The following is a 12,418-nucleotide window of genomic DNA, read 5'->3' on the forward strand; positions in this document are numbered from 1 at the left end:
CCCCACGTGACCCAACTCATCCCCCCTGTTACGTCATATCCGCGAGGCCGTTTACGCTCGCATTACACAACACTCGAAGGGGTATCGGCCCCTTCACCCGTCTAACAGGGAGATCCCACTATCTCTATCCCGGCTAGCCTACTCCCAGGTCCTCCACTCGAGAGCTAGGGGAGGCTAGCTGATCCCGCTCTGGCCAAGCTGGGATCACGGCACTCTGAGTCACCAGACCGGCTCTTACAAGAGCATCGGCTCTGGGCTCTCGGGGCCACGCCACTGGCTTGCCCTGGTCGGTCCTTAGAAGGACGGCGATCCAGGGGAGTCCCAGGGCCTATCCAGCCGGTCTTCGCTCTTCACTGGTTTAAGCTGAACACTGAACCCCGAGCCCTCCGGCTCACCGCCTCGTATAGCAACTCCCCCACCGGCTCACCGCCTCGTATAGCAACTCCCCCACCGGCTCACCGCCTCGTATAGCAACTCCCCCACCGGCTCACCGCCTTGTATAGCAACTCCCCCACCGGCTCACCGCCTTGTATAGCAACTCCCCCACCGGCTCACCGCCTTGTATAGCAACTCCCTCACCGGCTCACCGCCTTGTATAGCAACTCCCCCACCGACTCACCGCCTCGTATAGCAACTCCCCCACCGGCTCACCGCCTTGTATAGCAACTCCCCCACCGGCTCACCGCCTCGTATAGCAACTCCCTCACCGGCTCACCGCCTTGTATAGCAACTCCCCCACCGGCTCACCGCCTTGTATAGCAACTCCCTCACCGGCTCACCGCCTCGTATAGCAACTCCCCCACCGGCTCACCGCCTTGTATAGCAACTCCCCCACCGGCTCACCGCCTTGTATAGCAACTCCCCCCCGAGGGGTGGGGCCGTGGGGGATCACAGTGCCGTCACAGCCCCCCAGGCTAAACGGTGCGGACGTGGATGTTAGCATCCTTCCGCGTGTGGCATCACCACCCCTGGTGTGTTTGTTCGCCCTCCCGTAACACCTCTACACATGTAAAAAAGACTTAACTACACATATTTGGACCATCTTATTTGACAGGTATTATTCTACTTTACCGAGTGTTGACATCCCCAGCGTTTAACAGTGGTGCCTTTTGTATTTGGATTGTCAGCCAACGCCGGTTACAACAACAAGTGCACCTGTTGTTCTCCTTTAACCCCGCCCGCCCCCCCAACACGTTCCATTCATTGGCTACCACATTCAGATAAGCCCCTCCCCCCCCCTTAACTTGTATTTAAGAGCTTGTCTTTTGGAATTTTGCCTCACTTGATACAGTAAATCTAGCTGTGACGGTCCCACCTGATGACGGAGACTTGTGTTGTCTCCGAAACGTCGTGATTTATTATTCTATTTCTATTATTATTTCTATTATTTCTATTTTTACCTACGTGGTGACTTTACCGAAAAAGCCTAAGAGTATGAAGACCTGAGCGGCACACGAGGGGGCTGGGTGGCCAGCACCACGCCCGGCCGCCTTTGTCTCCCCAGTGGCGATGTTTACACACCGCACCAGGTACTCATTTTAGGCTGAGTCGACCCAGGGGAGGCACAGGACCGTTTCACATAATCGTCACGTGGGGAATCGAACTCGGCTAGCCGGGTTCGTAGCGCAGCTTAGCGCTAACGCTACAATACCGCTCCCTACATACACGCACCGCACACGTACGCACATGCACGCACCGCACACGTACGCACACGCACGCACCGCACACGTACACACACGCACGCACCGCACACGTACGCACATGCACGCACCGCACACGTACGCACATGCACGCACCGCACACGTACGCACACGCACGCACCGCACACGTACACACACGCACGCACCGCACACGTACACACACGCACGCACCGCACACGTACGCACACGCACGCACCGCACACGTACGCACACGCACGCACCGCACACGTACGCACACGCACGCACCGCACACGTACGCACACGCACGCACCGCACACGTACGCACACGCACGCACCGCACACGTACGCACATGCACGCAGCGCACACGTACACACACGCACGCACCGCACACGTACGCACATGCACGCACAGCACACGTACACACACGCACGCACCGCACACGTACACACATGCACGCACAGCACACGTACACACACGCACGTACAGCACACGTACACACACACACGCACAGCACACGTACACACACGCACGCACCGCACACGTACACACACGCACGCATCGCACACGTACACACACACACGCACTGCACACGTACACACACACGCACAGCACAGTACACACACGCACGCACCGCACACGTACACACACGCACGCACCGCACACGTACACACACGCACCGCACACGTACACACACGCACGCACCGCACACGTACACACACGCACGCACCGCACACGTACACACACACGCGCACAGCACACGTACACACACACACGCACAGCACACGTACACACACGCACGCACCGCACACGCACGCACACGCACAGCACACGTACACACACGCACGCACCGCACACGTACACACACGCATGCACCGCACACGTACGCACATGCACGCACCGCACACGTACGCACACGCACGCACCGCACACGTACGCACACGCACGCACCGCACACGTACACACACGCACGCACCGCACACGTACACACACGCACGCACCGCACACGTACGCACACGCACGCACCGCACACGTACGCACATGCACGCACCGCACACGTACGCACATGCACGCACCGCACACGTACACACACGCACGCACCGCACACGTACGCACATGCACGCACAGCACACGTACACACACGCACCGCACACGTACACACACGCACGTACAGCACACGTACACACACACACGCACAGCACACGTACACACACGCACGCACCGCACACGTACACACACACACGCATCGCACACGTACACACACACACGCACCGCACACGTACACACACACGCACAGCACAGTACACACACGCACGCACCGCACACGTACACACACGCACGCACCGCACACGTACACACACACACGCACCGCACACGTACACACACGCACGCACCGCACACGTACACACACGCACGCACCGCACACGTACACACACACGCGCACAGCACACGTACACACACACACGCACAGCACACGTACACACACGCACGCACCGCACACGCACGCACACGCACAGCACACGTACACACACGCACGCACCGCACACGTACACACACGCATGCACCGCACACGTACGCACACGCACAGCACACGTACACACACGCACGCACAGCGCACGTACACACACGCACGCACAGCACACGTACACACACACACACGCACAGCACACGTACACACACGCACGCACCGCACACGTACGCACACGCACAGCACACGTACACACACGCACGCACCGCACACGTACACACACGCACGCACCGCACACGTACACACACGCACGCACCGCACACGTACGCACTTGCACGCAGATCCCCCACGTGTCCACGTGCGATCGCCCGCGTGTCCCCGGGCTCTGTGTCGCGCTGACCCCCCCCCCCCGTGACCTCCTGACCTCCCCCGTGACCTCCTGACCCCCCCGTGACCTCCTGACCCCCCCCCCCGTGACCTCCTGACCCCCCCGTGACCCCGTCTTCTCCCCCGTTGTGTCGTCGTGTGCTCACGCCCCACCCACAAGACGATGGTGCACATGGAGTCGGGAGGCTTCCACAGAAAGGTCTCCCCCGCTCCCTGAAATATCCGTGTGTGTTACCCCTCGTGCGTGTGCGCTGCCCCTAGTGAGTGTGTGTGTGTCCGCTGCCCCTCCACTCCCACCGCACCCTCGCCGCGCTCCACCCTCGCTGCCCCCCCCCTGCCCCCCCTGCCCCCCTGCCCCCCCCTGCCCCGCCGCCGGGAGCCGCGAGGGAGCGCGCGGGAGACGGTGTCGCGAGGGACTGCGCTTCCTGCCGGCTTGCCGGGTGCTGTGCCGTGCGCTTGCCGTGGTTGCCGCGCGCTTGCCGTAGTTGCCGTAGTTGCCGTGGTTGCCGTGGTTGCCGTGCACAAGGTTTCGGTGGCGACGCTGAGAAAGGAGGCGGCCGCGGTGCGGTCCTTGAGGGACGGCTCGTGGCGTGTTCGGTTCACGCGACGCACACGGGGGCCGCCTTGCTCCCCGCCTGCGCACGCCACGTGCCCATCGCGCGCTGCCACGTGCCAGGGGATGTTGACCACCTCGCCTGGTGTGCAGGAGGCCGTGGGTTCGATCCCCACCCTGACGCCTGCTGCTGCTGCTGCTGTGCAGTTGGAGTCTGCGTCTCTCCCCGTGGTCGCGTGGATTTTTCTCCGGTTTTCCCCTCCACATTTAGAATGACCACGCGTTTAGAGTTTTTGGCTGCTATACATTTCCACGCGATAAGCCACTTGGTTGAGCTTTCATTTGTGGCCAGATCGCTCGTGAAAATAACAGCTAGACAGCTCAGTGGGCCTCGCCTGGTCAAATAGATCCCTGTTTTAATGGTTCAGTTTGCGTGGTTGTGCCGTGTGGGTGTCTTCCATGTCGCGCTCGTTCCTTCATGCATGTGGTGTGGGGTCTGGTGATGATATCGGCAACTCACCAGCGTGTGTGTGTGTGCTGCCCCTACTGAGTGTGTGTGTGCTACTCCTACTGAGTGTGTGTGTGTGCTGCCCCTACTGAGTGTGTGTGTGTGCTACTCAGTGTGTGTGTGCTACTTCTACTGAGTGTGTGTGTGTGCTACGCCTACTGAGTGTGTGTGTGCTACTCCTACTGAGTGTGTGTGTGTGCTACTCAGTGTGTGTGTGTGCTGCCCCTACTGAGTGTGTGTGCTACTCCTACTGAGTGTGTGTGTGTGCTACTCCTACTGAGTGTGTGTGTGTGCTACTCAGTGTGTGTGTGTGCTACTTCTACTGAGTGTGTGTGTGTGCTACGCCTACTGAGTGTGTGTGTGCTACTCCTACTGAGTGTGTGTGTGTGCTACTCAGTGTGTGTGTGTGCTGCCCCTACTGAGTGTGTGTGCTACTCCTACTGAGTGTGTGTGTGTGCTACTCAGTGTGTGTGTGTGTGCTACTTCTACTGAGTGTGTGTGTGTGCGCTACGCCTACTGAGTGTGTGTGTGCGCTACTCCTACTGAGTGTGTGTGTGTGCTACTCAGTGTGTGTGTGTGCTACTCTTACTGAGTGTGTGTGTGCTGCCCCTACTGAGTGTGTGTGCTACTCCTACTGAGTGTGTGTGCTACTCCTACTGAGTGTGTGTGTGTGCTACTCCTACTGAGTGTGTGTGTGCTACTCAGTGTGTGTGTGTGCTACTTCTACTGAGTGTGTGTGTGTGCTACGCCTACTGAGTGTGTGTGTGCGCTACTCCTACTGAGTGTGTGTGCTACTCAGTGTGTGTGTGTGCTACTCTTACTGAGTGTGTGTGTGCTGCCCCTACTGAGTGTGTGTGTGCTGCCCCTACTGAGTGTGTGTGTGCTGCCCCTACTGAGTGTGTGTGCTACTCCTACTGAGTGTGTGTGTGTGCTACTCCTACTGAGTGTGTGTGTGCTACTCAGTGTGTGTGTGTGCTACTTCTACTGAGTGTGTGTGTGTGCTACGCCTACTGAGTGTGTGTGCGCTACTCCTACTGAGTGTGTGTGTGCTACTCAGTGTGTGTGTGTGCTACTCTTACTGAGTGTGTGTGTGCTGCCCCTACTGAGTGTGTGTGCTGCCCCTACTGAGTGTGTGTGTGTGCGCTACTCCTACTGTGTGTGTGTGTGCTACTCCTACTGTGTGTGTGTGTGTGTGTGCTGCCCCTACTGAGTGTGTGCTGCCCCTACTGAGTGCGTGTGTGTGCTGCCCCTACTGAGTGTGTGTGTGTGCTACTCCTACTGTGTGTGTGTGTGCTGCCCCTACTGAGTGTGTGTGTGTACTACTCCTACTGAGTGTGTGTGTGTTACTCCTACTGAGTGTGTGTGTGTGCTACTCCTACTGAGTGTGTGTGTGTGTGCTACTCCTACTGAGTGTGTGTGTGTGCTACTCCTACTGAGTGTGTGTGTGTGTGCTACTCCTACTGAGTGTGTGTGTGCTACTCCTACTGAGTATGTGTGTGCTACTCCTACTGAGTGTGTGTGTGTGCTGCCCCTACTGAGTGTGTGTGTGTGCTGCCCCTAGTGAATGTGCGTGTGTGTGCTACTCCTACTGAGTGTGTGTGTGTGCGCTACTCCTACTGAGTGTGTGTGTGTGCTACTCCTACTGAGTGTGTGTGTATGTGCTGCCCCTACTGAGTGTGTGTGTGTGCTGCCCCTACTGAGTGTGTGTGTGTGTGTGTGCTGCCCCTATTGAGTGTGTGTGTGCTGCCCCTACTGAGTGTGTGTGTGTGTGTGCTGCCCCTACTGAGTGTGTGTGTGTGTGCTGCCCCTACTGAGTGTGTGTGTGCTGCCCCTACTGAGTGTGTGTGCTACTCCTACTGAGTGTGTGTGTGTGCTACTCCTACTGAGTGTGTGTGTGCTACTCAGTGTGTGTGTGTGCTACTTCTACTGAGTGTGTGTGTGTGCTACGCCTACTGAGTGTGTGTGTGCGCTACTCCTACTGAGTGTGTGTGTGTGATACTCAGTGTGTGTGTGTGCTACTCTTACTGAGTGTGTGTGTGCTGCCCCTACTGAGTGTGTGTGTGTGCGCTACTCCTACTGTGTGTGTGTGTGCTACTCCTACTGTGTGTGTGTGTGCTGCTTCTACTGAGTGTGTGTGCTGCCCCTACTGAGTGCGTGTGTGTGCTGCCCCTACTGAGTGTGTGTGTGTGCTACTCCTACTGTGTGTGTGTGTGTGTGCTGCCCCTACTGAGTGTGTGTGTGTACTACTCCTACTGAGTGTGTGTGTGCTACTCCTACTGAGTGTGTGTGTGTGCTACTCCTACTGAGTGTGTGTGTGTTACTCCTACTGAGTGTGTGTGTGTGTGCTACTCCTACTGAGTGTGTGTGTGTGTGCTACTCCTACTGAGTATGTGTGTGCTACTCCTACTGAGTGTGTGTGTGTGCTGCCCCTACTGAGTGTGTGTGTGTGCTGCCCCTAGTGAATGTGCGTGTGTGTGCTACTCCTACTGAGTGTGTGTGTGTGCTACTCCTACTGAGTGTGTGTGTGTGCTACTCCTACTGAGTGTGTGTGTATGTGCTGCCCCTACTGAGTGTATGTGTGTGTGCTGCCCCTACTGAGTGTGTGTGTGTGCTGCCCCTACTGAGTGTGTGTGTGTGTGCTACTCCTACTGAGTGTGTGTGCTGCTTATACTGAGTGTGTGTGTGCTGCCCCTACTGAGTGTGTGTGTGTATGTGTGCTGCCCCTACTGAGTGTGTGTGTGCTTCCCCTACTGAGTGTGTGTGTGCTGCCCCTACTGAGTGTGTGTGTGTGCTGCCCCTACTGAGTGTGTGTGTGCTGCCCCTACTGAGTGTGTGTGTGTGCTGCCCCTACTGAGTGTGTGTGTGTGTGCTACTCCTACTGAGTGTGTGTGTGCTGCTTATACTGAGTGTGTGTGTGTGTGCTGCCCCTACTGAGTGTGTGTGTGCTGCCCCTACTGAGTGTGTGTGTGCTGCTCCTACTGAGTGTGTGTGTGTGTGTGCTGCCCCTACTGAGTGTGTGTGTGTGTGCTGCCCCTACTGAGTGTGTGTGTGGCCCCTACTGAATGTGTGTGTGTGTGCTGCCCCTACTGAATGTGTGTGTGTGTGCTGCCCCTACTGAGTGTGTGTGTGTGCTGCCCCTACTGAGTGTGTGTGTGTGTGTGCTGCCCCTACTGAGTGTGTGTGTGCTGCCCCTACTGAGTGTGTGTGTGTGCTGCCCCTACTGAGTGAGTGTGTGTGTGTGTGCTGCCCCTACTGAGTGTGTGTGTGCTGCCCCTACTGAGTGTGTGTGTGTGTGCTGCCCCTACTGAGTGTGTGTGTGTGCTGCCCCTACTGAGTGTGTGTGTGTGCTACTCCTACTGAGTGTGTGTGTGCTGCTCCTACTGAGTGTGTGTGTGCTACTCCTACTGAGTGTGTATGTGTGCTGCCCCTACTGAGTGTGTGTGTGTGTGCTGCCCCTACTGAGTGTGTGTGTGCTGCCCCTACTGAGTGTGTGTGTGTGTGTGCTGCCCCTACTGAGTGTGTGTGTGTGTGTGCTGCCCCTACTGAGTGTGTGTGTGTGCTACTCCTACTGAGTGTGTGTGTGCTACTCCTACTGAGTGTGTGTGTGCTACTCCTACTGAGTGTGTGTGTGCTACTCCTACTGAGTGTGTGTGTGTGCTGCCCCTACTGAGTGTGTGTGTGTGTGTGTGTGCTGCCCCTACTGAGTGTGTGTGTGCTGCCCCTACTGAGTGTGTGTGTGTGTGCTGCCCCTACTGAGTGTGTGTGTGTGTGTGCTGCCCCTACTGAGTGTGTGTGTGTGCTACTCCTACTGAGTGTGTGTGTGCTACTCCTACTGAGTGTGTGTGTGTGCTACTCCTACTGAGTGTGTGTGTGTGCTGCCCCTACTGAGTGTGTGTGTGCTGCCCCTAGTGAGTGTGTGTGTGCTACTCCTACTGAGTGTGTATGTGTGTGCTGCCCCTACTGAATGTGTGTGTGTGTGTGCTGCCCCTACTGAGTGTGTGTGTGTGTGCTGCCCCTACTGAGTGTGTGTGTGCCCCTACTGAGTGTGTGTGTGTGCTGCCCCTACTGAGTGTGTGTGTGTGCTGCCCCTACTGAGTGTGTGTGTGTGTGCTGCCCCTACTGAGTGTGTGTGTGTGTGTGTGCTGCCCCTACTGAGTGTGTGTGTGTGCTGCCCCTACTGAGTGTGTGTGTGTGTGCTGCCCCTACTGAGTGTGTGTGTGTGCTGCCCTCCCCAGGCTGCCCCTGTGGAGGCGCATGCCAAGAAGGCGAGTGTGCGCCACAAGCTCATCTCCATGACGCTCAAGAAGAAGTCGAAGCTCACGGAGGAGGTAGAGAGGCCATGTGTGTGCGAGTGTGAATGCGTGTGTGCGTGTGTGAGTGAGTGTGTGAATGTGTGTGTGAATGTGTGTGTGCGAGTGTGAATGCGTGTGTGTGAATGTGTGTTGCGTGTGTGTGTGTGTGAGTGTGTGTGAATGCGTGTGTGCGTGTGTGAGTGTGTGTGTGAATGCGTGTGTGAATGTGTGTGAGTGAGTGTGTGTGAATGCATGTGTGTGAGTGTGTTTATGTGAGTGTGTGAGTGTTTGTGTTTGTGTGTGTGTGTGAGTGTGTGTGTGAGTGTGTGTGTGTGAATGTGTGTGTGTGTGTGAATGCGTGTGTGTGTGAGTGTGTGTGAGTGTGTGTGTGAATGCGTGTGTGTGTGAGTGCGTGTGAGAATGTGTGTGAATGTGTGTTGCGTGTGTGTGTGTGAGTGTGTGTGAATGTGTGTGTGTGTGAATGTGTGTGTGAATGTGGGTGCGTGTGTGAATGTGTGTGTGTAAATGTGTGTGTGTGAATGTGTGAGAATGTGAATGTGTGTGAGTGTGTGTGTGAATGTGTGTGAGTGTGTGTGTGAATGTCTTGGTTTGTGAATGTGTGCATCTGTGTGTGTGTGTGTATATGTGGGGAGCGGTAGTGTAGCGGGTAGCGCGACGCTGCGCAACAAACCTGGCTGCCCGAGTTCGATCCCCGCTCACGGCCAACACCTGCGACGATTATCTGAATCGGTCCTGGACCTGCCCTAGGTCGACTCAGCCACAAATGAGCACCTGGGTGCGGTGTGTAAAAAACATCACCGCTGGGGAGACAAAGGCGGCCGGGCGTAGTGCTGGCCACCCACTCCCCTCGTGAACCTTTGCCGGCCTTCATAGGTGCTACTCGCTGACAGCACTTGCCCCAACAGCCTGCTAAGGCTACACGGGGGGTGGTGGATCTTTGTCTTTGTAGGTGACCAAGAGGCTGAGCGACGTGGAGGGCCTCGTGCACGGGAACTCGATGCTGGAGGACCGCCCCACCTCCAACCTCGACAAGCTTCACTTCGTCATCGGCAACGGCATCCTTCGCCCGGGCATCCGGTACGGCCCCCACCGCTCCCACCACTCCCACCACTCCCACCGTCCCCACCACCCCCACCACCCCCACCGCTCCCACCACTCCCACCACTCCCACCACCCCCACCACCCCCACCGCTCTCACCACTCCCACCACTCCCACCACTCCCACCGCTCCCACCACTCCCGCCACTCCCACCACTCCCACCGCTCCCACCACTTCCACCACCCCCACCGCTCCCACCGCTCCCACCACTCCCACCACTCCCACCGCTCCCACCACTCCCACCACCCCACCGCTCTCACCACTCCCACCGCTCCCACCACTCCCACCACTCCCACCGCTCCCACCACTCCCACCGCTCCCACCACTCCCACCACTCGCACCGCTCCCACCACTCCCACCACTCCCACCACTCCCACCGCTCCCACCGCTCCCACCACTCCCACCACTCCACCACTCCCACCACTCCCGCCACTCCCACCGCTCCCACCACTCCCACCACTCCCACCACTCCCACCGCTCCCACCACTCCCACCACTCCCACCGTCCCCACCACTCCCACCACTCCCACCACCCCCACCACCCCCACCGCTCTCACCACTCCCACCACTCCCACCACTCCCACCGTCCCCACCACTCCCACCACTCCCACCACCCCCACCGCTCTCACCACTCCCACCACTCCCACCACTCCCACCGCTCCCACCACTCCCGCCACTCCCACCACTCCCACCGCTCCCACCACTTCCACCACCCCCACCGCTCCCACCGCTCCCACCACTCCCACCACTCCCACCGCTCCCACCACTCCCACCACCCCACCGCTCTCACCACTCCCACCGCTCCCACCACTCCCACCACTCCCACCGCTCCCACCACTCCCACCGCTCCCACCACTCCCACCACTCGCACCGCTCCCACCACTCCCACCACTCCCACCACTCCCACCGCTCCCACCGCTCCCACCACTCTCACCACTCCACCACTCCCACCACTCCCGCCACTCCCACCGCTCCCACCACTCCCACCACTCCCACCACTCCCACCGCTCCCACCACTCCCACCACTCCCACCACTCCCACCGCTCCCACCGCTCCCACCACTCTCACCACTCCACCACTCCCACCACTCCCGCCACTCCCACCGCTCCCACCACTCCCACCACTCCCACCACTCCCACCGCTCCCACCACTCCCACCACTCCCACCACTCGTCTCACTCTCCGCGGTCGCCATCAACCCCACACGCCCCCCCCCCCGTGCCCCCCACCCCCCCCCCGTGCCCCCCACCCCCCCCCCGTGCCCCCCACCCCCCCCCCGTGCCCCCCACCCCTCCCCCCGTGCGTCTCCGCAGGGACGAGATCTACTGCCAGATCTGCAAGCAGCTGAACCAGAACCCGTCGCGCAGCAGCCACGCACGCGGCTGGATCCTCATGTCGCTGTGCGTCGGCTGCTTCTCCCCCTCGCACAAGTTCGTCAAGGTGAGGGGCGGTGAGGGGCGGTGAGGGGCGGTGAGGAACGGTGAGGGGCGGTGAGGGGCGGTGAGGAGCGGTGGTGGGAGCAGAGTAGTGGGGAGCGCTGGTGACCAGCAGGGCGGACGGCACAGATGGGCCCAGCTCTCCGTCATTACCAAGCATCAGGCGTGTGCGGTGTGCGCGGTGGACGGACTTGCGTCTGGATAGACGAGCGTGTGGGAGGGAGCGGGGCGGAGGCTGCCGCGCCATGCTGAGCCCCTGTGATTTGTGTCTCCGTACCCCCCCCCGTGCCCCCCCCCTGTGCCCCCCCCCGTGCCCCCCCCGTGCCCACCCCCGTGCCCCCCCCCCGTGCCCCCCCCCGTGCCCCTTCCCCCCAGTATCTGCGTAACTTCATTGGCGAGGGCCCCCCAGGATACGCTCCGTACTGTGAGGAGCGCCTCCGCCGCACCTTCGCCAATGGCCACCGCACACAGCCCCCCAGCTGGCTGGAGCTGCAGGTACACGCACACACACACGCACACACACGCACACACACGCACGCACACACACGCACACACACGCACACGCACACACACGCACACACACGCACACACGCACACACACGCACACACACATGCACACACACACGCACGCAGCCCCCCAGCTGGCTGGAGCTGCAGGTATACACACACACGCACACACACGCACACACACACACACACACGCACACACGCACACACGCACACACATGCACATACACATGCACACACACACGCACACAGCCCCCCAGCTGGCTGGACCTGCAGGTGCACACACACACACACCCACACACACACAACAACAACAACAACCGCCATTCGCCACTAAGTGGCGGTGACGTCACCACGACGCTTGTGCCAGGCCATGTGCACCCTGAGGCCACGTGAAGTGTCGAAAGCCCGCTGGCAGGAGGTCACGGGGCAGACCCAGGTGCCACGGGTCGACTGACCGAGATGACCGAGATGACTGGCTGATGCACCA

At 59.4% G+C, this 12,418-nt stretch overlaps 1 protein-coding gene across 5 annotated transcripts in view; it reads left to right on the forward strand.

Moving 5' to 3' along the window:
- Positions 1–12,418, forward strand: part of LOC144950172 (unconventional myosin-VIIa-like) — a 129,048-nt gene that overhangs the window by 68,379 nt on the left and 48,251 nt on the right. For 4 of the 5 annotated variants that reach the window (XR_013640350.1, XM_078880246.1, XM_078880244.1 and 1 more), the window contains 5 exons: positions 3,675–3,713; positions 8,811–8,903; positions 9,838–9,965; positions 11,299–11,425; positions 11,797–11,916. Coding sequence is in view for 4 of the 5 variants with exons in the window: in XM_078880246.1 (XP_078736372.1) it covers positions 3,675–3,713; positions 8,811–8,903; positions 9,838–9,965; positions 11,299–11,425; positions 11,797–11,916 (507 nt within the window). In the remaining variant the exon portion in view is untranslated. The remainder of the gene's footprint in view (positions 1–3,674; positions 3,714–8,810; positions 8,904–9,837; positions 9,966–11,298; positions 11,426–11,796; positions 11,917–12,418) is intronic. The other variant, XM_078880242.1, reaches the window with a different exon arrangement.

This window comes from Lampetra fluviatilis, chromosome 56 (assembly GCF_964198595.1).
Source record: "Lampetra fluviatilis chromosome 56, kcLamFluv1.1, whole genome shotgun sequence".
Classification (NCBI taxonomy): Eukaryota; Metazoa; Chordata; class Hyperoartia; order Petromyzontiformes; family Petromyzontidae; genus Lampetra; species Lampetra fluviatilis.